This window comes from Bos mutus, chromosome 15 (genome assembly GCF_027580195.1).
Source record: "Bos mutus isolate GX-2022 chromosome 15, NWIPB_WYAK_1.1, whole genome shotgun sequence".
Taxonomy (NCBI): Eukaryota; Metazoa; Chordata; class Mammalia; order Artiodactyla; family Bovidae; genus Bos; species Bos mutus.
Window position 1 is genome coordinate 33414565 of NC_091631.1, and position 27169 is coordinate 33441733.

Sequence of the window (27169 nt, forward strand, 5' to 3'; positions counted from 1 at the left end):
TGGTGGTGAACACATTTATTTAATATGGGGGGTGGGGTATTGCTGCCTCTGTCAGTGTGTATAGGGTGGTAGGGAGACAACCAGAGGGACTTTCGCCCTGGAGTAAGAGGCTGTTCTGGCCCCAGGCTGGGGGGTGGGGAGCAGACTGAGGAGACGGGGAGGTGTGTAAGGTGGGGAGGGGAGGGTGAAGCTCTGCACACATCCTTGGGACCATGGTCCAGGCCCACCCAGTCACCAAAGCAAGAACCGAATAAATAAAGTGCAACCGTGGGGGGTTGGGAAGGGGGAGAGGGAGGGCATCGGGCACACCCACGCCCGCAGCCCACATTCAGTGCTGCCAGGTCTGGCCCACCTCCCGGCCAGACCATCTTGTCCAATCACCCCTATGTCCGTCCCTCCATGAGCCAGGCAGGCCCCCTGTGCAGCTACTGGAGGTAGCGATAGGCCTTAAAGCAGTGGTTGCCGGCGTCGGCCACCACCACATGGCCATCCGAGGTCAGTGCCAGGCCCTGGGGGCCATAGAGTGGCTCTGCAGATGTGTTGATATAGGACAGGAAGGAGCCAGAGCTGTCGAATACCTGGGGAGGGAGTGGAGATCAGAGGGAGAGGGAGAGGTGAGATCAGGCAGATGAGCGGCATTTGGGGAGGGGGGTGCAGGGGGCCCAGCGGGAAACCTCAGCCTCATGCCACCCCTAGGCCTTCCTCACCTGGATGCGGCTGTTGCCCCAGTCGGCCACGATGATATTCCCATTGGAGTCCACGGCTACCCCCGTGGGAGCGTTGAACTGCCCGTTGCCCTCGCCATGGGAGCCAAACTTGAAGAGGAACTCCCCATCGGCACTGTACACCTGGCAGAGAAAAGGTCTGGGGGCTGGGGACCCGGCCTCGGGCAGAAGGCAGGGCCTTGGAGGAGGATGGGGTGAAGCCCCAGGGCGGAGGACCCCTGCATCTGCAGCTGTAAACCAGTTTCTTCTCCCTGGGCTTCACGTCCATGCATCCCACTGCCTACTGGACACCCCTGCTGATGTCCCTTGGGCAGCTCATCTTCCCTGGGAAGGCAGTTCATTCTACTTCCCAGTGACTGGCAACACCCTGGTGGCCACAAGTCACTCTCAACCCCACCTTCTCCTCTGCTTGACCTCTCGTTACTACCATAAGCCGCTGAGTCTGTGTCAGATTTGTACCTTGTGCATACACCGCCACTGCAATGGTGCTCAGCTGGATTACTGCAGAAGACTAATCTTTCTGCCTCTAGTCTCACCCCAGCCAGAGCGCTCTAAGACACATAAGACTGCATCACGTTCCTGCCTGCAATCCTTCCGTGACTCCTCATAACTCTTAGGAAGAGAGCAAGCCCCTTCAGGGAGTGAGCAAGCCTTGTTTCTTCAAACCATCTGAACTACCTGAACTACACGGGAAGAGTTTCTGCCTGCTTGGCTTCTCCTGTCCCCCTGTCTTCTGGTTAATTCCCAGTTGTGCTTCAGGTCATTCTCGGTCTCACCTAAATCAAGGGCTCCTGCTACACCCTCACAAGTTTACCTGCACTCCTGCAACACAGAATCTGCCACATTATATTACAATATCCTGGCACCTTTTTCTCAACCCCACTAGACCAAAATCAAGAAGACAGGGAACATATTTGCTTTAACATAGTGATTATTCCCAGCTTTGAGCACAGTTCCTGGGACAATGCAGCCACGTCACAAATGTTTATTGAGCAAAGGAATGATCTTGGGGGAGAAAGCAGGGAGGTGATGGAGAGAGGGGTCTTGTGGAGGAGGAAAGGATGCTGGGACAGTGGCCATGGAGGGAGGGAGGGCACTGACCTTCACTGAATGGTTATGGAAATCCGTCACTACAATCTCATTCTTGTTGTTCACAGCCACAAAATGGGGCCCTGAAAATAAAAAGTGGGCTCTCTGGCAGTAAGCCGGGAGACTGAGCGGAGTGGGGAAGAACCTCTGTGATGACAAAGCTGGGCTGTGAGGAGATGGTGGGGTCTCTGGGATGATGGTGCTAGGGTACAGTAGGGACAGGGTCCCCTAGGGCCAAAATATAGGTGAAGGGGTCTTTAGAACTGGGGCATGTAAGGGAGTTCTCTGGGGCTGGGGTTTCAGGAACTAGGTCTCTAAATCCTCCTCCAATACCTGCAAAGTGGCGGTCAGTGGCCCCACGGCCCCCAAAACGGCCCACCAGCTTGCCATTGGGCTGGAAGGTGAAGACGCAGCAGGACTTGTTGTCAACCACAATGATATGTCCATTCCGGTCTACAGCCACTCCCTTGGGGCCCATGAGGCGGCCAGCTCCTATCTTGGTCTGCAGGAAGGGGTTACCCGTTAGGGGCTGCCTGGTGGGGTGAGCAGTCCCAACCTGGCGCCAAAACAGAACCTTAGGCTGAGGATGGATCGGGCAGTCCAGGCCCTGACCACCAGGAGGCACTAGAACGGTCACCGCGGCTGGCCACCAAGGCTGCAGGGTAGAGTGACAGCAGGCCTCTCACCTTGAACTTGCCCTCAGGGGAGAAGATGCTGACCCAACGGTTGTCATAGTCTGCCACGATAATGTCTCCATTGGTGTCCACGGCCACACCCGTGGGGCGCTGCAGCTGCCCAGGCGAGCGCCCTCGGACCCCGAAGCGGAACTTGAACTGGCCTTCATTGGAGAAAACCTGGAGCAGAGGACCGAGGGAGGGAGAGGGCAGGAGGGGAGAGACTGTGGGCACAGAGGGAGCGGAGCGGGATCCTGAGGGAGGAGACCCCGCCCCATTCATTCATCACTCAACCAGCACTTCCTGACACCCTGCTTGGGGCACAGGGCAGAATCAGACATGGCAGACCTTAGGGGACATGCAGCAGAGGCGTGGCTGGGATCGTGAGGATGTGAAAGGGGTGAGGGGTGGTCAGGAAAGGCTCCAAGAGCAGGGGAAGTCTGAGTTAGCCTCATAAGGACGCCAAGAGATGAGCCAGAGCTGGCGAGTAGAGAGAGAGGAGGAAGGTGTTTAAAAGAGTCAACAATATGCAAAAGGCACAGAGTCCAATATGTACACTACTTGAGCCCAGCATGGGCACTACTTGTCCAGTGCGGTTGGACTGCGATGGGCATTTCCGTAAACAACAGAAGAAGGCTTTATTCTGGATACGATGAGGAGTCACTGAAAAGCTCTGGGCAGGAGAATGACAAGATAAGATCTGACTCTGTGCTATAATATGAAATATATTTGGTCTTTGTCCCCAGTGCCTGGCACGGAGCTCTTCAAACCCTGAAAGAATTTCCTAATCAGTAGCAGTGTCTTTTGTCATTCACAAGGAGCCCCTTGTGGGTTTATGCTAATGAGGGACTTAGAGTGGGACCCCTGGATAGCTTCAGGATGAGGCTGGTCACCAGAAAGACCATCTGATTAAAGGGTCAGAACTTTCAGCTCTGCCCACCAACCTCCGAGAAGGAGAAGGGGTGGGGAGCACACATTAAGCTCTATGAATCCTCTTGAACAACAAGATTCGATGAGCTTCCGGGTTGGTGCCAGGAAGGTGTGTTCCCCAGTTCCAAAGGGACCAAAGCTCCTACACTAGGAGACCTCACCCTATGTACCTCTTTTCTGGCTGTTCACCTGTATCTTTTATAATACCCTTTATACTAATAAAGGATATGATAAACATAATTAAATGTTTCTCTGAATTCTGTGAGCTGCTGTAGCTAATTATTTGAACCCAAGGAGTGGGATGTAGGAGCTTCCAATTTACAGCTGGTGGGTCAGAGTACAGGCGACAACCTGAACTGTCGATTAGCCTCTGAAGAGGGCCATCTTACGGGGCTGAGCCTTTAACCTGTGGGTGTGATGCCATCTCCAGGTAGTATCAGAATTGAGGCAAATTCATAGGATCGCTGGTCAGTGTCCACTGAGAATTGAAGAATTGCTTAGTGGTGCTGGAAAAAGCCCACGGGAGCTTTTTACGAAAGAGCACACTAGGGATTTCCCTGACACTCAGGGTTAAGGTGCTGCGCTTCCACTGCAGCGGGTGAGAGTTTGATCCCTGACTGGAGAACGAAGATCTGGCACACCACATGGTATGGCCAAATTTTTTTTGAAAAGGAGTAAAAAGAGCACTCTGGCTGCAGGGAGAAGTCAAGACTGGAAACTGCTGACTAGTCAGGTGCTGCAGTGATCCAGGGGAGAACTAATGCTGGCTTGGACCAGGGCACTTGCTGGAGGGAAGTAGATGGACTTAAGAGACATAAGGAGGAAGACTCACCAGGACTTGGTAGCAGACAAGAAAGGGTTAGGTGAGGGTCAGGGGAAAGGACCCTCCAGGTTATGAGGCTGATAAAGTAATCTGGACAGAATAAACCTTTCAACCTCTCACCCCTGCTTCTACCTCCCCCACCTTAGCAACATGGTCAGGTCTCCCCATCCTTAAAACACTACTTTAATGCTCTTCTTCTCTATAGCTAAGCCTTCCTGCTTATTCCTCACAGCCAAAACATCTCTCTCTCTGCCTAAGTCTTTGTTATAACTCTAGGGACACAAGGTAAATCAAAGCCAAGAGCAGCCTTGCAGAACTCAAGTTATAGACCTTGGTCTTGTTCTTGATCCAGACTTCTTCCCTCTTTAGTGGACTGAGGTCCCCACGCCTGCGACATCCCCATTTTTCAGGCCTGCTGGGATGCTTGAATTGGTCCCACCTATGGACATCACTTCTTCCTGAGATGGACCTTGCATCATGCCCTCCCTGTCTGACCAGAACAGCCTCTGGGTTCTGCCCTGGTCCCGTGCTTAGACAGCACTTGCCAGCACAAGAAGATAGGCAGTACGGGCTGAGAGAGACGAAAAGGTGCAACCAGATCGGCAGTGAAGCAACACATCTGCGTCCTTCACTCCAAGCAGCTTCGTTTCTATCTCAACACTGAGGCTTTACGGGGGTCTTACTCTTCTCATCCTATCCTATCCCACCCCTTACAACTGGCCAACTCCAATTCATCTTCCAGTTCTCAGAATTCCCAGGTCACTTCTGCAGAGAAGCTTTTAATGGTCAATTCTACTACCTGAATCAACATATAAAGTTAGGTCTCCATAATACACATTTTAGCTCTTTTTATAAGAACTGTCACTTCTGTAACTAAATAACTGCTAAGTAGCCTTGTTCCCTTCTAAGGATGTAAGCCCTAGGTGGGGCACGGACTGTGTCTGTTTTGTGTGCTGCTGCACTGCAGCACTGGTGTAGCAACTGGCGCACAGCAGACATTCAACAAACAGATGAATCCATCAGCTCACTCCCAGACCAGAACGGGGAGGACACCTCTCCTCGGGTACTGCACAGTTATCTCAAACTCACCACACATGAACGTGTGAGTTCATCAACTTATTCCCAGGCCCGTTCCTAAAAGGCAACACTACCTACCCAGAGCACCAAGCGCTGCAATTCTTGATCCCTCCCTCTCCTTTGATATCTGATGGCTCATCAAAACCTGTCACATTACTTATCTCTAGAATCTACCAGTGCCCTAATTTGACCCTTAACATCTCTCTCTTATGCCACAGTCACAGTAAGCAACTTTAGGACCTGAGTCTACTTGGGCGAGAGGCTAAATAAAATAAAACAAGCAAACCAGTGATTCTAGTAAAGAATGAAAAGGGCCAGGGCCAAAGGCTGAGGGAGCTCAGAGGACAATGTGATTAATATTCTGCCTGAAAGAAATGAGGATGCTCTCACAAAAGAGCTGATAAAATTTCTGGACTCAGACAATTAATTACACAAGGATGTAATATAGCCAAATCAAACCCTTCATTCGAAAAATCACAAAATGTTTTTTCTCTCCTGTCAGCTGATGCGGATTCAACATAAGGAGATTTGTCTTGGCCGTCACCATAGCCAGCTCCAAAGGAGGAAAAGTTCATGAGGACTCCAATCCTCATGGACCAAGGAGGGAGTCACAGTCCATCTGGAAGCCTGGCCCATACCAGACCTGAGGACCCCAGAGTGAAAGCAGCAGAAACCCAGCTTTAGAACTCAAAGCCAGGCTCCTAGCAGCTATGAGGTGTCTGTATGGGTGGGGGCAGGGGCCAGGAAGATTGCTGCAGGGGAAGGAAGTATTTGGAGTGAGGAGGGGGCTGCACTAGGCCCTCCCTCTTAAGTTCCCACCTAGCAACAACAGACAAGCACAATCCCTTGTTGGGGAGACAAAGTGACATGTGTGTCCACCCCAGAAGAAGTTTCCCCAACCTCAACTTTTGTGCCAAAAAGCACCCTTGGCATACAGAGGAGGAACCAAGTTGGAAGGTGAAGGGTACGACAGCAGGCCTCATCACCAGCCCTACCCATCCACCTTGCTCCACTCCATGCTATGCAGGATGGACCCAAATGCCTCCCTGTGCTGACCTGAGCCTCTCCTTTCCTCTGAGCTTAGCAATAGGGTGAGAATAAAGGCAGGCTAAACAAGCTGGGGAATACACTCATTCGAGAGCCCCGGCTCCTTCAGTCTGCTAGGAGGAAAGCAAGGGCCAGGTGGAGCTGAGCCTAAGGTAACAGACCTTTGCGAGAGCCGTATCTGTGACAGGGGTACTCAGGCAGAGGGTCGGGAAGAAGTTTAAACGTACACCGTGAAGTAAGGCTCAAGGACAAGTTTTGCTGTTTGACAAAACGTTTTCTAGAACTGAAAGTTTATAGTAGGTAGAAGCAATCCTGTGCAGTTATCAAAATCAAAATCCCATAGCTTCTGCTCCCAAACCATTTACAGCGTGACCTCAGATATTTCACTCCTAATATAGTCTCCCTCCAGCCCCTTTCTCCAGCTCCCTGAACAGCCCTCTCCAGCACCTTCCCACCTCCTGGCTTTTGTTTACAGCCCCCACCTGGACAATGATATTGTCAACAACAGCTAACGTTAGAAGGTTCACTCAGTGTCAAGCACAGTACATTATGTCAGACAGCTCTCTGAGGTACTCTTTTCCTAATTTTACACATGAGTTAACCAAAGATCAGAGGGGTCACATGACTTGTCAGTAAGTGGCAGAACTAGGATTCAAGTCCAGGTGTCTGGTTTCAGACCTTGAGCTTTGAACTGCACTGCTGCGTCTAGCACCCTGGTGATTGTCATAGGCTCTGCCCACTCCTAGGCTCACTATAAGGATCAGAGAGAGAAAACCACATTTTCTAGCTTTCTGGAGCCCAGAGTGCAGCAGAGACCACATCCTCTTGAGTGGTGGATGCTCCACTCAGGTGCACGAGGCACTAGGAGGGCCAGGGGCAGGACCGCCTATGAAATGCATTACGTTCTAGCCACTGGAAGGCACCGCTTTCACAAGTTACCCTTGTTTGGCCGTCTAGTCAACTGGACATTTGCAGAGACTAGCACAGATGATACACAGGCACGTTGGAAGATAGAAGGGGAGGGCGGAGCCTGCACCCTGACCACACGGTGGTGAAAAGGGCAGATGTAAGCCAGCCAGTGGAGCCTCAGGTGGAGGCAGAGGGAAAGGAAGAATGAGCCAGATCTTCGGGGTCCAGGAGCCGGTCGGGCCTGACCACAGCCTGGGAGGTAGAGGCTGCTAGCTCAGTAAACCCTGGTGCCCAACTGTGAAGCTGCTGGTTACTGTTGTGGCTAGTGAGGTTGGGGTGGCAAGTGACTGGGTGAGGGGTGGTGCCATGATTCATTGTTCTTTAAGAAAAGGTACTCTCTGCAGGGTTTCACCTTTCCTTCCAGAGATACTCTGTTTCTGAGTAGGCTATAGCCTGAGAACCTCTATTTGCTGTTAGGGGAGAGCTTACCTGGATACATTGGTTGTTGCTGTCTGCTACGACTATGCGGCCGCTGCTGGCTGCGGACACACCCTGTAAATTGGTGAATTCACCCTTCTCCCTTCCACGACTCCCTGTGGGGAACAGAACAGATGGAACGCAAACAGACAAAAATTCACAGAGGTCATTTTGAGCCTCTGGCCCCAGCCATCCCGCCCCGCCCCGCCCCGCCCCGCCCCTTCTGGTTCAGCTCTCGGCCCCGCTGTACCAACTCGGAAGACTAGCTCATCCTCGATGGGGTTGTCCTTCCGTTTGCCGCCCGTGCTGTACATGGAGCTGGGCCTTCGCACAGCCTTCTGGCGCACGTGGCTACCCGGGCCGCCAGGAGACTTGACGCGGCGCTTGACGTCGTCCGGGGAAGGTGGCAGGTCCCCAGGGCGCAGGGCACGCACGCGGAAGGGGCTACCGCGCACCGGCTGTCCGTAGAGCAGCACCGAGAGGAGCAGCTCGCCTTCCGTACGCGCCGTGTACACCAGCTCGTACGTGCCATTCTTGTGGTCCACCACGGGAACCGGCAGGCGCGTGCCATCCGGGCCCGTGATCTCCGCACGCAGCTCAGCGCTGCCTGTGCGCACCAGCCGCCCATCCTTGTCTTTGGTAGTGACGGTGAGCGAGGCGGGCTGGCCCACCAGCGCCTGGCGCAAGCCCTCGCCCGTGGCTACTGTCTCGTGTGCAGTGGCACTGGTAGTGAGCAGTGCGCCCAGATTGAGCACCGATCTCCGCAGCCCGTCGACCTCGAGGACTAGTTCCAGCTGTGCGTTCTCATGGGGCCGCTCCGGAAAGGCCTGTGACGCCAAAGCCGCCAGCCGCTCTCGCATGTGCTTGCGCACCAGCAGCACCTCCGGGGCCGAGCCCAGGCGCAGTGCCTGCTCTGCGAAGCTGCAGCTACTGCCGATGTGTTCCTGACCCTGACGCAGTGTGTCTAGCTGGGTCTGCAACACCTGAGGAGGGGTTCCGGGAGGTCTGGGTGAGAAGACTGATGTGCTGGGGGTAAGGCTAGGGAGGGGGTGTTTCTTGTGATTCCTGATGAACTTGTACTATGGCATGAAAGAAATACAAGAGGGTGAGTATGGACAAAGGACACAGATGCCCGCAGCACCTACTGACCACGTGAGGAGGTGGAAAGCAGAGGCCAGGGGAAGGTGTGCACAGGTGTGGAAAGGCGGGGAAGGCAGCAGGCCGTCTCAGGATAGACAGTGGTGGGAAAGGGTGAGCAGACGCACCTTCTGCTTGGCCCCACAGATGGCCTCCAGGTCGCTGACCAGAGCCTGCTTGCGCTGCTGCAACGCTTGCTCCAGGTCCTCGAAGGCTGAGCTGATCTGGGCCAGGGCCTCTGCCTTGCGCTCCTGCAGCTGCTGGCTGATGCCCCCGACTAAGGCGATAGCTGCGGACAGCTGCGGCAGTCTGGGGAGGGGAAACATCTCACAGTGGGGCTGCTTGAGGGTGCCCGTGCCAAGCCATTCCTTCTCCCTGGGGACCCTACCGCTGTGCTGGGTGAATTCCCCTCCCTGCCACCTCCCTGTATCTCCACCCTCCCCAGGGTCTCTCTTCTGCCTCTGTGAAAGCACCACCCCACCAGCCCTCTTCCGCCAGGTGCCTACCGGCCGCGCACTGCCTCGAGCTGGCGCTGCAGGGCCGCCTTGTGCTGCTCCACCACGTCGCGCAGCAGCACCGTGCCATGCTCCCGGTGTTCGCCAGCTCGGCACTCCCCGCACATGGCCGTCTCACAGGCCTCACAGTAAAACTCCATCGTCTGGCAGCATAAGGACTCCAGTCAGGAATCCACTAGACACCAGACTTCTTTGTCCCCTCCCCTCCCCCACCTGCCCTCCTTGCCTCTCACCTACCAGGTGCATCCCCTTACCTGGACCACTTTACCCAGAGAAATACCCTCTCACCCACAGCCTCTCAGCCCCCTCCCCCGACCGCTCCTGCCCCTCCACCCCAAGTCCTGGCCTCACTGGGCCTGCTTGGGCCCACCTTGCCTTCATGGTTGGGGCAGGAGAGGGGCGGCCAGCCACTGCGCTGAGGGGGTGGGGGTCCTCGGGGTCGTGGGCCCCATCAGGTGCCTGCTGCATGGCCTCCATGAGGCTGCTGATGAAGAAGTTGTTCTGCAGTGCGGAGACGCCCTGCTCGGGGAGGATGGACGTCTGCCGGCACACCGGACAGGACAGTGTCAAGCTCTGGGCAGGGATGTAGTTCTGGAGGCATCTGGCCAGGGAGGAGGGGGCGTCAGAGGAATGGAGGGGTGAGGTGGCGTCAGCACACCCCTCCTCCCACCCGCTATGGGTGCCAGTCCCTCTCCTCTCAGGTGTGCTGTTACATTCATTTGGAAACCGCTCTGGCTGGCACACGCATCCTGTCCTGCCAGCAGGGGTAAGAGGCCTCCTCTCTCACAACTGAGTGGGAACACACCCCTGATGTCTCAGAAGAGCAGACGTATCGGCATTCCTCACAGTGTGCACAAACACAGGTTCACCTTTCACAGGTGTTTACAAACCCTTCTCACAGAAAATGTGCGACTGCCTGTCCCCACCCCCCTGCCATTAATTCATTAAACATTTATTGACTGCCTACTCTTGCCAAATTTGTGCCAAGCTCTGGGAATACAAAGATAAACCACAGTGCTATCTCTAAAATACTTCCAGTTTATAGAGGAAAAAAAGTAACAAAATTAGAGTTTGTAGAAGTAAACAGTGTGATGATTAAAAGCAGGAGTCCTGAAGTTAGGCTGCCTGGGTTCAATTCCCAGGTCTGTCACCTATTACGCTATGTGACCCCTGAGAAGTTACTTAACTTTTTATGTACTAAGGACCCCTCCTTTGTAAGATGGAGACAGTACAGGCTTCACAAAGTATGAAGGATTAAATGTAAAGTGCTGACAACGCCTGACTCACACAAAGTGCTATATAATGTAGACTATTAGTATTTGTTTTTGTTCAGTCACTAAGTCGTGCCCGACTCTTTGTGTCCCCATTGACTGTACCACACCAGGCTTCTCTGTCCTCCATTATCTCCCAGAGTTTGCTCAAATTCATGTACGGGTATTAGTATTACTGATCATTAATATAAGGAACACAAGGACATCCCTGGTGGTCCAGTGGTTAATCCCTAGTGGTCCAGTGGTTAATGCCCCTCACTGTAGGGAGCCAGGGTTCAATCCCTAGTAAGGGAACTAAGACCCCATATACTGCAACTAACCATGGGCACTACAGCTACTGAGCCTGCATGCTCTAAAGCCTGCACGCCACAGGTGGAGAAGCCCATGTGCCAAAGACCCAGCACAGTCAAAACAAATAAATATATGGAACACAGAATATGTAGTAATAAGGAAATTCACAGAAAGGGCATCTGGCCAAGGGTGGCTGGAGTGGGTAGCCAGGAAGCCAGAAGAGGAGGTGACTTAAGCAAAATCTTCAGGGACAAATAATTGTTTATCTGACCAGAGAAAGCAGGGAGAGGAGGAAGGGGGGTCCAGATACAGAAGGTGACCAGAAGCAGCACAGTATGACTAGGACATTATAAGCAGTTCGAGGTGGCTAGAGAGGACTCCAAGGCAAGGAATGGTAAGGGAAGTCTGGAGAGAGAGGCAGAGTCCAGCTCATGGAGGGATCCTGGGCCACACCGAGGAGCTTAGAAGTTATCCCAACAGCAGGAGGGCGTTGCAGGAGCATGATAGAGCCAGGTTTACACTTTATCAAGCTCCTCTTCACTCTCTCTGTGTGGAAGGTAACTGTGAATATGATGAGACAGCAGCCAAGGGGTGGTAGCATCTTCCTCCCTAGCACCCAGCTACCATTTATTAGGTGCAATGTGCCACGCACTGTATATTTGATGCTTGTTAACAGACTCAGAAAAGTTAAGTGCTCCAAGATAACAAAGCTAGTGAAACACGAGAGGCAGATCCAAGGTAATGCATGTGCTTATGCAAGATATTCTTGTAATAGTCTAGACAAGAGGTGAGGAAGACCTGGATTTAGGCACTAGCAATGTAGACCACGGAGAAGGCAATGGCACCCCACTCCAGTACTCTTGCTTGGAAAATCCCATGGACGGAGGAGCCTGTTAGGCTGCAATCCATGGGGTCGCTAAGAGTTGGACACGACTGAGCGACTTCACTTTCACTTTTCACTTTCGTGCATTGGAGAAGGAAATGGCAGCCCACTCCAGTGTTCTTGCCTGGAGAATCCCAGGGACGGGGGAGCCTGGTGGGCTGCCATCTATGGGGTCGCACAAAGTCGGACACAACTGAAGTGACTTAGCATAGCAATGTAGACCAAAGGACAACAAAGGATGAGATGGTTGGATGGCATCATTGACTCAATGGATATGAGTTTGAGCAAGCTCCGGGAGATGGTAAAGGACAGAAAGCCTGGTATGCTGCAGTCCATGGGGTCAGAAAGAATCAGACATGACCTAGCAACAGAACAATAACAATGTAGACCAAAATGGAACAAATTTGACAAGTGTTTAAGAAGTGCAGCCAGTGGGAGGTGTTGTCTGATTAGATACAGGGAGTGAAAGATGAGCCTGGGTTGACTCCCAGGATCTTAGCTTAGATGACTAAGTGGATGGTGGTGCCATTCACCATGATGAGAAACACAGAAAGAGGACTAGTTTACAGGGAGGTTCAGCCTTGGCCTGGTTGAGTTTACTGTAACACTGGGACATCCAGGCAGAGGGAATCAGTAGACAGCTTGGGGAGAAGGCAGGTTAGAGAGGGAGGGAGGCCACCAACATTCAGATGGCTAAGGGGATTACAGTGCCAAGAGCAGGACCCAGCAAATACTGAATGAGGAGAGCAAAGAGGAACGGGCAGAGAGACAGAAGGAGAGACGGTGTCAGGGTAGCCGAGTGGAGCAATTCCAGAAGCAGGGAATGAGTAGTCATCAATGTCAAAAGCAGCTGAGTCAGGGAAGGCAAGGATGGGAAAATGTTGCCAACTGAAGAGTGAATGGGAGGTTGGAAGTTTGAGTAAAAAGGAGATTGAGGGGTTGGATGGCAGCTGGGAAGGACAGAGGGACAAAGCAGAGTTCTTATCTGTAATGGGAGGCTTGAGCATGTATAAATTGACGAGCCAGCAGAGGAGGGAGGCAAGAGACTAGAAGACATGGGACAAGGTCTGGGGATGGGAGAGTGGCTCAGGTTGGCTTGAAGAGGAGGAGCGGATGGATAGAGGGAGGGGGAATGGAGGTGGCTGTACTTGAGCACCAGGGGACAAATTTAGGATGCCTAACTTGCTTCAAGGAGAAGGCAATGGCACCCCACTCCAGTACTCTCACCTGGAAAATCCCATGGACAGAGGAGCCTGGTAGGCTACAGTCCATGGGGTCCCTGAGAGTCGGACTCGACTGAGCGACTTCACTTTCACTTTTCACTTTCATGCATTGGAGAAGGAAATGGCAACCCACTCCAGTGTTCTTGCCTGGAGAATCCCAGGGACGGGGGAGCCTGGTGGGCTGCCGTCTCTGGGGTCGCACAGAGTCGGACACGACTGAAGCGACTTAGCAGCAGCAGCAGCAACTTGCTTCAGGCAAGGTTAGCGGCTGAAAGCAAATGAGTGGGTGAAGGCGGGTCCAGGAGGACAAGGAGGCTAGGATTCAGCACTGAAGGGAGGAGGAGAGGGGTCTTGCTAGAAACAGACTGATGGCGCTGTGTTTGCACACGTGCTAAGTCGCTTCCGTCGTGACGGACTGCTTGAGACTCTATGGACCATAGCCTGCCAGGCTCCTCTGTCCATAGACTTCTCCAGGCAAGAATACTGGAGTGAGCTGCAGTATCCTCCTCCAGGGCATCTTCCCAACCCAGGGATTAAATTGGCGTCTCTTAAGTCTCCTACATCGGCAGGCGGTCTCTTTACCACTAGAGCCACTGTGTTTGGAGACCACCAATTTGTGGAGGGAAGATCTGACTGGTGCAAAGTTTCCCATATCCTCAATCTCCCCTCTTAATGTTGTCTACACCTCTTGATCTGAATTAATTATCTTATTCATTTAACAAACACCACGTGCCAGGCACAGTTCTAAGTGCTTCACAAATATTAACTTATCGGTGACCTAGTTTCCCCTTCGGGTGGTTTTGGTCTCATACTCCACATTCCTCGGGGCCAGAAGGTGGGGTTGAGTCCTCCCCACCCCCAACTGGAACACTGCTAAACTCTCCTTCTTCAGCTCCTTGGAAGCTCAGGCCTTCTGTCTACAACACCCCACCTTGCTGTTGTCTCTGCTGACTTAATGGTTGCTTCCCCATAAGTCTTCCTCCTGGCTCACTCTCTCCTTCTATTACTCACCTCCCACCCTAACACACACTCCTGCCCTTATTCTCAATGACTCTGACATCCACAGAGTAACCCACCCACCATCAAGATTTCTTAGTTCCAGGGCCTTCCCTGGTGGTCCACCGGTTATGACTTTGCATTCCCAATGTAGGGAGTATCAGTTCAATCCCTGGTCAGAGAACTAAGATCACACATTTGTGCATGACGTGAGGAAAAAAAAAAAAGATTTCTTAGTTCCTAAGCCTCTGTACCCCCTTATCCCCAGGATTTTTTTGTCTACTTAACCTCAACCATCTACTCCCATGTTCCCAGCACCACTATGTCTCATCAACTTGAAGTCTGCATTTCAACCATTCCGTTTACTTTCCCCTGTAGCTCTCTTCCAAGCTTGCTGAATCTGGGGTTTACCCTGCAGAATACCTTTGAACTCATCAAGAACCCCATCCTCTGTGTTGCTCATGCTTGGCTTACGAGCGCTTCCTAACTGGTTTCCTGTTTCCACTCTTGCTTCTGTAGAACCCACTCTTCCACAGCAGCCAGAATGAGCTTTGAAAAACCCAATTTATGTCACATTATTTCCCTGCTAAAGAAAATCCTCCAGAGTTTCCCATTGCATTTAGAACAAACTTCAAACACTTTCCTAAAACTGCCAAGCTCCCCCATGAACTGTTCTGACTCTTTCCTACCTCACTTCACCCCACTTTCCTCCTTATTCATGCACGATGGCTTCTCCTCCAGTCTCTGAACATGCCCCAATTACTCCTTCCTTAAGGCTTTTGCATGAAACAGTGCAAAGATGATCCCCATGCCTGGAACAATCTGCACGTGCCTGTTTCCTTTTCATCCTCAGGTCTTGGATCAAATTTCACTTCCTTGGAGAAGCCTTCCCTGATGACTCTCTGTAGACTAGCCCCTGGCCCAACCACCCTCACCTGCTCCCTATTTATTTCCTGGAAAACAGTCCAAACTGTGACTCTCCTGTTTGATTATTTGCTCGCCTACTGTCCATCGCTTCTCACTAGAGCATAAGTCTTTGAGAGCAGGGACCAAGGGATAAGTGAATGAGTGAGTGGTAGTTGGTAGAGAAGACTCTGCAGTCAAATCTGGATTCAGACCTTGACTATTTAACTTGCTGCAGAGCCTTGGAAATATTTCTTAATTACTTAATGACTCTGAACCCTAGTTTCCTCTTCTTTAAAAATGGGGATAATAAAGTATCTGTTGGAAGGATTAAGTAAATCAATACATGTAAATCACTTAGCCAGTCCCTGGCAAATAGTGAGCAATCAATACATGGTAGCTATTGTTATAATTTCTCAGGCACTGATTTTTTTCCAGGAGTGCTCAGTGATCTGGGTGTAGGAGAAGGTGTGGAGACATCTAATTACAGCTCAGATCCAGGATTGGGCTTCTGCCACATGGGTTTGGAAGAGGACAAAGGTGTATGGTCTGCATAGGATTCAGAATGGGTAGGAAAGACAGGGAGTCCAGGAAGGAGCGGGTAATTGGGAGAAGAGGGAGCCGTCAAGGGCATTAGATATCTACCCCCAGTCAAAGCTGGTGTACTGAAAGTGGAGTGATGGGAGCCAAGAGTGGGATGCTGGAGCTTGTGGCCACAGAAGAAGTGGCATTATTTTGGGTGATGGCAAGATCCAGGGTGTCTTTGGGAGGGTGTCTGACTGAAGTGGTATGGAGGGCATCCCTGGAGAAACAGTCAAGAACTAAGGGGCATAGGTAGGTAGTAAAGTCAGCCAGGTTGATGTAAGAATAGACAGGAAGGCTGAGACTGCTTCCAGCTGATGAAGAGGAGAGACAGCAGTAGAGCTGGAACCTGAAAGAGCAGGGCTGGAAGGGAAGAGCATCCCTGGGGCAGAGCTGGGCTCAGTGAAGGGGCTGGGAGGGTGGGGTGGAGGCAATGGTGACAAGACCCAGGGATCTGGTAACTCACCGCAGAACAATAAGGGATAAGAGAGAGACAATACTGTCAAAATACAGATGTGATCATGCATGGAACCCTTCAAAGGCTTCACGTGGCTCTCAGGCTAAGAACAAAATTTCCCAAGTGGTCAACAAAGCCCCTCTCTGTCTGAGCTCCAGCTCTGTCCCAGGCCACTCGCAACTGCACTCACTATGCTCCAGCCTTGCCGGGCTTCCTCTAGAGCCTCTCACCCAATGCAGGTACCCATGCCACGTGGCCTCCCCGTGTTCTGCCTTCTGCCTGGAAGGCTTTGACCACTCCCTTCACTCAGTTAACTGCCATCCAGCCTCTGGATCAGACCTTAGGGAAGCCTTCTCTGATTCTCTAAATTCTAACAGATCCCATCTTAGCACTTTATTTGCAGCACTCATTCAGGGTGCAATATTACATTTATCTGTATCAATATTACATTTATCTGCAATATTACATTTATCAGTAGTCCGGCTGTATGATGATTTGATTACTATCTTCCTCTTTCACTATACTGTCAGCCCTTTAAGAGCAAGGATCATATCTGTTTTTGCTTATCACTGCTTGCCCAGCACCTGGGACAGGTCTGGTTCATAGTAGTTGCTCGATAAATAAATATTTGTTGAGTGAATGAATAATAGATAGAGGCCCAGAGGCTGGGAGGGGTTGCCTTCCACTCAGTACCTCAGGATGACAATGAGGATGGGCAGGGAGGATAGACCTAGCTTTGAACATCCTCCCACTGGTCAGAAATTTCTGGTGCCAGAGCTGGTTGAGAGCCTCAGTTCTGTTTGATTTCTCTGGTGATGTCGAAGGCTGCCTCAGGGTTTGGGCAGGGGCACAGAAGGCCCTGTTCTCGGCAGGAGGCGCCACCCAGTGTTAGGAAAGCACTGGTCCTCTCGCAGGTCCAAACCTTCATCTTCTGTAGGTCAGGGTTCATCTGCTCCCCTCCACGTGTGCACATATCTCCCTCACCTCTTACAGGTTTACACACGCCACTCCCTTCTCCAGAGGGCCTGCAAGGTCCTCATCCCTCCCCAGTACACACCCCCTCACCTTTCACAGAAGGTGTGCAGACAAGGCAGGACCTTGGGGCACCGGTACCGATCCAGGCAGATGCTGCACACCAGAAACTGCTTGTCCATCGGCTGGACCTCCGGGCCAGGGCTGTCTTCCCTTTTCGCCATGGTGCCCACGGGTGGCTCCTGCCACTCACACCAGCCTGTACCCAGAGAGATGGTCAGCACCAGGGAAGCCAGCACTCCCTTCCTCCGCGTGATCCCCACCACCCACAGTCCCTGAAAAGCACTAGCCCCATTTCTTCCCTGCCGGGAATGGGGCAAGGTGAAGTAGCTGGACTGGGGACCCTCTGAGCCTACTGCTCTGGTCAAAAGCACAGGCATCAGGTTAGACTGGACTTCAAACCCAGCTCAGCCTCTTCCCAGCTGTGTGACCTTGGACAATTTATATATCCTCTTTGTGCTTCAGTTTCCATAATTTGCAGTTATGGGAATACTGATCCCTACTTGAAACAGTTGTTTTGAGGATTCACACTTGTGTCGGTCAAGTACAGTCAAGTGCACAGTACAGGGATGTACACTTTCACTGACACACCCGCCCTTTATCTCCTTTGCCTCCCCTAAACCCTCCCCCAGGAGGCTTTTCCGATAGAGTGTCTCTCCTCTGGCCACCTACAGCCCCTCTAGCAGTGCTCTGATCCACCTCCCAGCACAACTGCCCAGGGTCACATTCTTCTCCGCATCCAATCAGTATCCAGGTCTCATGGATTCTGCCTCCCCAATATCTTATCCCCTTTACTCCAAATGCACAGATACCACCCTCAATTCATGCTGTCACCAGTTCTCTCCAACAATACAGCAACAACCTAACTGGTGTCCTTGTCTCCTTGCCTGCTTGTCACCAATCCCCCTTGCAGCCAGAATGAAGCTTCTAAACACGGATTCCATCTAGTCACTAACTCCCTGTTTAAATTCTTTCAATGGTTCTCCATTGTCCAGAGGACAAAGTCCAAACTCCTTAAATTGGCCAACAAGGCTTAGCTTTGTCTGGCCCATACCTCCCTCTACAACCTCACATCTCATGATTCTGTGAGCAGTCACACTGGTTTCTTTTCAGTTCCTGGAAAACTCCTTGTTCTCTTTTGCTTCTGGGCAGTCACACATTCTGTTCCCTCTGCCTGAGATCCTCTTCTAACCCCTACTTCGTCTGACTAATTTCTTGCTTATCTTTCACGTCTGCGTGTAAATGTCACTTCCTCCAGAAGGCCTTCCCTGATTTCCTGAGGTCTGGATGAGGTGCTCCACCTTTGTGTCATTCTGCACCCTGTATTTCCTCCATCCTGGCCCTTATACACTACACTGTAATTTTCTTGTTGTTTCTTGGTTTCTTCCACTCTATACAGAGTTCTTGAAGAGAGGTATTATATTTTATTCATTTTTAATCCTAGCACTTAGCACAGAGTCTGACATAAGGATTGGTTTGTATTTATTGAAGAAATTCAGTAATTCAATAACTATTAAGTGCCTACTTTGTACAGGCACAGGGGATAGAGTGATAAATAGAACAGATATGGTCACTGTCCTTGTGGTGGGGAGGTGGTGACAGATATTTAAAAAGTAAATAAATGAATATATATATATATAATTACAAATTTGGGGAAGGGAGTGCTATACAGAAGAAAGGGTGCTATGAGAAAGTTATGAGGTTTCAGTTGGGTGATTGAGGAAGGCCTTTCCAAGCAGGTGATTTTTAAGCAGAGTTTTGAGGGGCTAGAAGGTAAATGGCAGGGATGAGGGTAGAGGCATTAGGGACTGAGGGAGGGAATTTATTCCAGGCTAAAGGAACAACATGAAGGAGAGCTCTTAGGCAAATCGGTCATTGAGAACCCGAAAGGACCACATGCTTAGAACAAAGGAATAAAAGACTGGAGGTGACTCTGGGAATGAGATGACAAAGGACCTTGATGTTAAGAATCTGGGTTTTATCCCAAATTGGGAGGGAAATGATCCAATTTATAAAAAAAAAATTAATTAATTAAAAAGCTATTCTGGTGGCCACGAGGATTGAAGAAGAGCCAGATGGAAGCAGGAAGACCCCTTGGGAGGCTATCCCAGTTCTTTAGGTAGGCTGATGTTGGGTATTAGCAGTGTGTTAGTTGCTCAATCGTGTCTGACTCTTTGTGACCCCATGAACTGTAGCTCTCCAGGCTCCTCTATTCATAGGAGTTTCCAGGCAAGAATACTGGAGTGGGTTGCCATTTCCTTCTCTAGGGGATCTTCCTGACCCAGGGATCGAACCCAGGTCTCCCAGTTTGCAGGCAGACTTTTTACCATCTGAGCCACCAGCCTATAAGCAAAAAGGTGGACTGAGCTGAGAAATAACCATAAGGTTGAGTCAAAAGGATATCATGATTGACCAGATGTGGAGAGGAAAGGAATAAGGCAATAAGGACTCACAGGTTTCCCACCTGAGCAGATGGTGGACTGTGCCCAGAGACAGTGAAGCTGAGGAACTGATTTGGGCGTTCTATTTTAGCCACATTATGTCTGAGAAGTGATAACCCAGGTAGAGTTGTCAAGTAAGGAATAGAATATAGGAGCTCAAGGGAGAGGTCTGGACTGGTTTTGGACTTGGAAGCACTGGCATATTAAGGATACTTAGGGCAATGGTGGGGCTTCCTAGGTGGCTCAGTGGGTATAGAATCTGCCTGCAATGCAGGAGATGCCAGAGACTCAGGTTTGATCCCTGGGTTGGGAAGATCCCCTGGAGAAGGGCATGGCAACCCACTCCAGTATTCTTTCCTGGAGAATCCCATGGAGAGAGGAGCCTGGCGGGCTACAGTCCATAGGGTCACAAAGAGTCAGACACAACTGAAGTGACTGAGCATGCATGCATGCACAGCAATGATAATGGATGGGACCATTTAGAGACAGAGAGTGAAGAGTGAAGGAGAACCCAGAGGGATGGGAGGAAGACCAAGAGTGTATGCTGCTGCTGCTACTAAGTCACTTCAGTCATGACTGACTCAGTGCGACCCCATAGACGACAGCCCACCAGGCTCCTCTGTCCATGGGATTTCCCAGGCAAGAGTACTGGAGTGGGTTGCAAGAGTGTATGGGATCAAGGAAATCCAGGAAAGAGATTGACTCAAGAAAGGAGGAGCAGTGAAAGAAGATAAAGACTGAGGGTATCCAACAGATTTGGATGTGGTGGAATGGAAAGGGCAGAAGCCAAGTCAGAGTGATGGAAGGATGACTGGAGATGAAGAAATTAACATAGTGGATGCAAACCATTTAAGAGAGAAACATGGGCATGAAAGGAGGCAGAAAGATAATCAGACTACTTCAAAACAGGCAGTGACGAGGGGAAGGCCATCCCTTTCTGTGCCCAGCTCAATGTAGCATGGGCCTCTCTAAAGATGAATGAATGAATGCAATGGGGCCAGTCCAGAGCCCTCTTCAGGTTTGTGGAGGGGCAGGAGAGAGGCTCGGCTGCATGTGTCTCATGTTTATGTGAGGGTGGGCATGGGCAGGGTGGAAGGCATCCCTGTGAGCATCCTCCCTGATGTGGGCACTGGGATTCTGAGGTTCCTTCTCCAGAAATGATGGGTTCTGAATCTGGAGATTTAATACAAAGACAACAACCCAGCAGGAAGAGGACAGATTGAGGGTTGGCGGAAGGAACAGGAGGCCAGGGCCAAGCTGATGCTTCTGTTTGGCAAAGGGCAGGGCTGGGAGGAAGAGTAGGAGTGGTCCACCCGGCCCTTCTTGGGCAGCTGGAAGTCAGGCTCCGCCTCTCTCCAAGCCCAAGGGGCTCTCCCAGCCTGTCACACAGGGGCGGGGATTGGGCTCCATCCAGGCACTGACAGCTCCTCCCTCCCTTCCCCTTCCTGCTTCAGTTCCCCACCCAGACGTGCTGGGCACACAGCCGCTTAGGTCATACCCACTCCCCAACTCCCTCATCCCCCGCCCTCGCCTAAATCACTAGGCTCCCTTCGTCTCCTGGGCTTCTGCTCCCACCACTCCCATCTCATTGCCCCCAAGGTCCTATAGGCCATGGTTTAAATGAACTGTTTATCACAGCAGACATTCGGAAGATCTTGAACTCAGAGCTGAGATTTCACCCTGCTTCCTCAGGCTGCCTACTGCCATCTCTGCATCCCTTATCCTTCCCATCTTTTAACTGAGGTTCTAAAGGTTTCCTCTTTCAGCATTCATTCAGCACCTCTGCTAGGTCTGGGGATACAAAGATAAATAGTCACAGCTTAGCCTTCATGGATTCCACAATCTAATAAATAAGAGTAGGTAGCCGTTCCTTTCTCCAGGGGATCTTCCTAACCCAGGGATCAAACCCAGGTCTCCAGCATTGCAGGTGGATTCTTTACCGTTTGAACCTCCAGGGAAACCCAATAAATAGATTACTGCAGTGCAATATGGTGAGGGCTATGATGGGGAAGGACAGATTGCTAAGAGTCACCTAACCTAGATCCTGGGCAGGGGAAGAGGGTACTAAAGGTTGGAAGTCAAGGGAATTCTCCAGAAGAAAAGGCCATTCAAGAGCTCCAGGATGGGTAAGAGTTACACAGAGCATGTCTTTTGCAACAGGAGACTGAATCAAACACTGTGACAGGGGAGGGCTAAGAAATGAGATGGAGTAAGCAGCAGTTAGATCACAATGTTTTGTTGGTCTTATTAAGGAATTTAGACTTGACTCTACACTGGTAGGGGGTTAAGCCTTTATCCAAAGAGCAAAGGAAACCTTTTAGGGGCAGGGTGGGGAGGTGGAGAGAGTTTAAGTACAGGGTGAGGGAGAGAGGAGAGTAAATTTTTGACTGCAGTGTGGAAAAAAGATGAAGGGTGTCACAAGTAGAAAGCTAAGAGACTGCCATGATATTCTAGAGGAGAGATGAGAGTGACCTTGATTAGTGGAGTAGCAAAAGGGAGGTGACAGAAGTGGATTTCATAGCAAGAAATCCCAGAACTTGGTGACCAGTTATTAGATATGAAGAGCAGAGGGAGAAGAAAGAATTAGAGATGATTCACAGTTTTCTAGCTTGGAAACTCTGAAAGACAAGCAGTTTGAATGGGAGGGTGACAGGCTCAGTGTTTAGTAAAAGGAATCTGAGGTGCCTACAGGACTTTCGAGTGGAGAGATCCAGCTGGCAATTGGAAAGATAAGCTGGAGCCTAGGAAAGAGGTCTGGCCTGGAGATAATGAATTTGGAGTCCTTGGTGTAGACATGGTGCCTGAAGCTATCGAAGTGGATGACATCATCCAGAGAGGGTATAAGATGAGAAAGGAAAGCCTGTGACTGTGCCCCAAGGAACTTCAACATTTAAGGAAGCAAAGCCTGCAAACAAGCTGAAAAGATGTAGCCAAAGAGGCAGGAGAATCAGGAAAGATATCCTGAAAGCAAAGGGAGAAGACAGCTTCATGGATAAGAGAACAGTCTTCACTGTGAAATGCTGCAAAGAGTTCCCATGATCTAAAGCTCTAAAAGAGCTGGTATTAACCCCAGGGAGTGTGGTTTCCAAGGGCTGGAGGAAAGGATGCCAGATCCAGGGGGCTGAAGAGGAAGTTGATTGTGAGCAAATGAAGACAGCCAGTGCTGATTCCACTAGATCTCTGACATCTGCAAAGGATGTATTTCAAGGCTTTTCAGTTTCTCCAAATTCTCAAGCAGCATCTAATTTCCTCCAGGACTTCCCCCTACAACCTCACAGGAGTCCCAGTATAACATTACTTATACAGCTGTGAGTAAAGGTGGGTGACCAAGGCATTGTTAAACAGTGGCTGCAAGAGGCCAGTTAGGTTCACTCACTTCTGAAAATGACTTTCTCCTGTTCACTAGCCTCCAAGTCTACTCGATCATTTGAAGCCTCAGCAAAATGACAAATGCTGCAGGTTACTATCTCTGGGGTTTCCCTGGAACAGTTGAAACCTTGGAGGAGGTAAAGTCCTCAAAGCCAAGGAACCCTTGCAGTAAGATTGGCAAGGAAGGAAAGTGATGAAATTTGCAGTACCACTCTCCTTGCCTCCTACTGCTAGACTGAGTAGGTGAATGAACCATTCAATCAGCTGATCAACCTATCAAGCAATCAAATTTCCTGGGCACTCTGGACAAGGCCCTTAAAACAGTTACTGGAGACACAATGCTGAAACAGACACACTCCCTGTCCTTTACAAGTTCTCAGACTAGGGTGGGAATCAGACTTGTAAATATATAACCTACAATGTGATAAGTGTCATGATATTAACATATTCAAACTACAGTGGCAGCAAAGAGGAGGAAGTATCTAACTCTGAAGGTAGGGGAGGAGAATAAAGAAAACTTTCGGAAGAAGGGATATATGAACTGGATCTTGAGGGACAAATAGGATAAGTACATTGGGAAAACAGTGAGTCAAGGAACAGAAGCATGAAAGATTAAGAAACATGGACCAGTTGGGCAAGAGAGCAAGATTCAAAAAGACAGTGGCTGTACTTGATGTTATCATGACCCACTTGATGTCAGTTCTCTACTTGCCTCTCTGGCTGCTCCTTCACTGTCCATTCCTTATCTGTCTAGTTCCTCAGGGCTTTGTTCTAGGGCCTTTTCTCCCCTCACTTTCATACTCTGGGAGATCTCACCGTCTCCCATGGTTTCAGTTACCATCCACTTGCTAACGACTCCCAAAGTCTTATCTCCTATGCAGAAAACTTTCTTGAACCCAGACCTATATATCTAGCTGTACCTAGGACATCTGTACAGGGATGATGCTAGAGACTAGTCTAAAACTGACTTCACTTTCCCCTAACCTATTCATCTTGCTGCATCTCTCATCTCAATAAAAGCCACCACCGTCCATCTAGCTCCATCAGCCAGAATCCTGGGAGTCTTCTCAATTCCTTCTTGTCCAATTTTCAGATATAGGCTATGACTATATCCTTGCTTCTGTTCCTAAAATGTGTCTTGGTTAAAGGTCAGGAGATTCAGGGGCTAGTCCTGACTCTAACTAACCTCACTAATGCAAGGTAAGACTCTGGACAAGTTCCTACTCCATCCCCTTACTTGCAAATTGTGTGTGTGTGGGTGGCATATCTTTCTCTTCCCCAGATCTGAGATTCCCAAGGTTCTCTGTCCAGCCAAAGGTCTCTACAGATTGTAATATGTGTCCATGATCAAATTCAACCTTGTACAACCTTGAGTATTTGATTTCTGGTTTTCACAGCAAGGCTAGGTGTGTTAGATAGTGGTTGTAGTTGTCTACCTCTCTTACTGAGTTGAGGGCACCAATGACACTCCTTCTGAACACCCTCTACCCTAGCCTAGCAAAATGATTTTGCTCTGTTTTTCTAAACACAAATACTATACAAACTATGGGGCTTTGCTCAGGCTCTTCTCTCAGCAAGAATGCCATTGTGCCCTGAGTGGCTGAGGCAGCACCTGGCACACAGAGGTGCTCGGTATATGTTGGTGACAAAAGAGCCATGTTTAAATCACTGCAGTTCCCTCTCACCAGACAGAGAGGCAAAATCAAAGGCAATAACAAGACAAGGAAACAAAGTTCCAAGGAGAAAGACCTCCACTCAACATAAAGAAGCTTCCCCATAGCAGAAGGTAGTAAGTGCTCTGTCACTGGAGGCATGCAAGCCAAGGGAGGCAGGGCACCTGTCAGGCCTGCAGCTGATTCCAATTCTGCAGCAAATCACAGCCCTGCTTAGGGAATGAATGGGCACTGATGAGCTGGACAGACAGGCAGGGAGAGACCTGTGAAGACCTCTGCACCTGCTCCAACCTCCCAGATCTCATCTTCCACCAGGGGCCAGTCCTCGTTTATGCTTTCCACATCAGAGACCCTCGCACAGGAACAAGCCCAGGACCTGCCTTTAGCGGACTGACCTCCCTGGGGTGCAGCCTGCCCCTCCAACCTGCAACCATCTGTCCCTGCAGGATTGCAGCCCATGATCTGAAGCCAAGTCCAGAAGGGAGGAGGCCAGAACCAGGGAGGAGCCTGGGGTCCTCCAGGCGGGGTTCTGGCTGCATGGGAAACAGAAGAGTCCTTTCCAACAAGAAACAGCCTCCGGATGAGGCTGCCCGTCCTGAGGCCAGGGCTAGAGGAGGAAAGGTTGTCCTCTATACCCGCCGATGGGCCTCTAGGTGCCTGAGGACGGAGAGGGTAGCAAGGGGTGGAAGTGTCTGCACCAGGGAGAAAGGAACCCTCAGACAAGCTGGGCCACTAGATTCCAGAGTCCCACTCAGCAACCCCACCCGCGCCCCCACCCCCCATCATCCTCGGCCGCACTGTTCGACACCCTCCGCCAACATACACAAGCTCCCAAACCCTGCGCTCTTCTAAGGAACCATCACCCATCCACCCGCGCCTCCCCCCTCAAACATGGACCTCACGTGAGCAGCCACAGCCCGAAGAATCCCCCTACGGCTCTCACGGACAGGGACACGCCTCACGTGGACAGAGAGAGGCACAGCTTTTAAAAAGCATCTATGCCCCCACCCACAGCCACTCGGACAGACACATCGCCGCTCCGACCCAGACCCGGACCCGGGCAGACAGGAACACAAACGCACCCCTGGGGGCCGCCCGTCGCACTCACCGCGGCCAGGCAGGATGGGAGGGCCAAGACCAGGACTGCGGCCACTCCGAGGGCCCGCGGCGCTGCCCCTGCTGCCAGCGCCCGTCCGCCCGGCCGTGCCCGCGGCGCCGCCCCACGTCCCGCGCCTCCGCCTGTCCCCGCGCCGGCGCCGCCGCCGGACCCGCCGCACAGGCCGGAGGGAGGGGCCGGGGCGGGGCTGCGGACCAGCCGGAGGAGGGGTCGGCTGGGAGACCGAAGACCCACCCACGCTCCGCCCGCCGCCGCGGAGGCCCCGCCCGCCCCAACCCCACCCGCTCAGATCCCCCGACTCCCCTGAGGCTCCTGCAGGCGGTGCCTCTGCGGTCGGGCTGGGCAACCCTTGAGCCAGATCCCGGATCCCGGATCCTCGATCCCCGCCAGCTGCCTCTGAGTCCTGACGGTTCCAGGAAAGGGCAGCTTAGTCGGTCTCAGGGACTGGGCGGACGCTTCATTACGAAAAGGCGTCTGGGCAGCAGGGTTTTCGGACTCTGGGAGCGGGTAAGGGCTGCCTCCCGGAGGTGCCCTTCCAGGCTGTCTTGGGGGGCTCCTACGGACTATGCTAGTGTGGTCTCTGCTGAGCGGGGGAGACAGGGATCGCCTGTGCCTCGGCGCGGATCTCTCGGCGACGAAAGAGCCCCAAAGTGGAAGGGCAGTACCCAGAGCTCTGGCAGAAGGGGCTGACGGCCGAGAAAGATGGGGCTTGATTTGGCTCAAAGTGCCTGGCTCTCCCTCAGGAGCCCCCTCGCGAGGAAATTATGGTTCAGACCATCTAGCGACTCCCTTCCACCATCCAAGACCAGAGCGATTCTCAGAATCATCACATTGTGGAAAACCAGTCCCAGTGGAAAATAATAAAAAGTGTAACTGTTAGCAGGGACTGCTTATTATGTGCCAGACACATAACGCATCACCTTAAATAAATGATCTTCTTTAATACTCATCATCTCAATAGGTAGCTTCTTTCATTAGCCGTGTTTTGCAATGGAAAGAACGGAGGGTCCTCGGCTCCCCAGACAGTAACCCTGTTCACTCAGGTAGAAAGGGCTGGAAACAGGGTTTTAGTTCTGCTTGTAGGTCCTGGCTCCAGTCACTTGGAGCCTCAGAACGTTTCACGTTGAAGTATCCCAGTGACCCATAAGCTGGGGGGCCACCACTCAATAATCAAATTTGTCAGATAACTGCAGCTTTTGAGGTAGAGGACCATGCTGAATTCTGGAGCATTCCTTGGCTAAGGGATATAGGGCAATGGTACCTGGACCCTCACTAAATGAAAATGCTGTTAGGGAGCTTTCTTGCAACACACAAGGTTCAGGTTTGGGCTCAACATCTGGGTGCAGCAGGGACCCTGGGAAGTGCCTTGACTTTCACCTGCCTCAGTTCTGGCACAGGTGCTCTGGTGTCTGTGAATGAGCCTCAGGGTTCATGATTGCTCTGTAATTTGGGGCCAGGGCTAGGAGACTACCCAATATGAGGTGACTTGGGTCTGTAGAACACTATTTTAAGCCTCACAGGCTTCTTT

General features: G+C 51.4%; 1 protein-coding gene across 1 annotated transcript; it reads right to left on the reverse strand.

The window, feature by feature from the left end:
* Positions 1-25814, reverse strand: TRIM3 (tripartite motif containing 3). The gene is given in 13 exon segments (XM_070383841.1): positions 1-578; positions 708-848; positions 1827-1897; positions 2148-2316; positions 2501-2668; positions 7764-7867; positions 8002-8734; positions 9017-9197; positions 9395-9546; positions 9774-9805; positions 9808-10004; positions 17075-17240; positions 25633-25814. Coding segments are annotated over 12 exon segments (2232 nt in total). The 5' UTR covers positions 17206-17240; positions 25633-25814; the 3' UTR covers positions 1-425.
* Positions 25815-27169: the final 1355 nt, after the last annotated feature.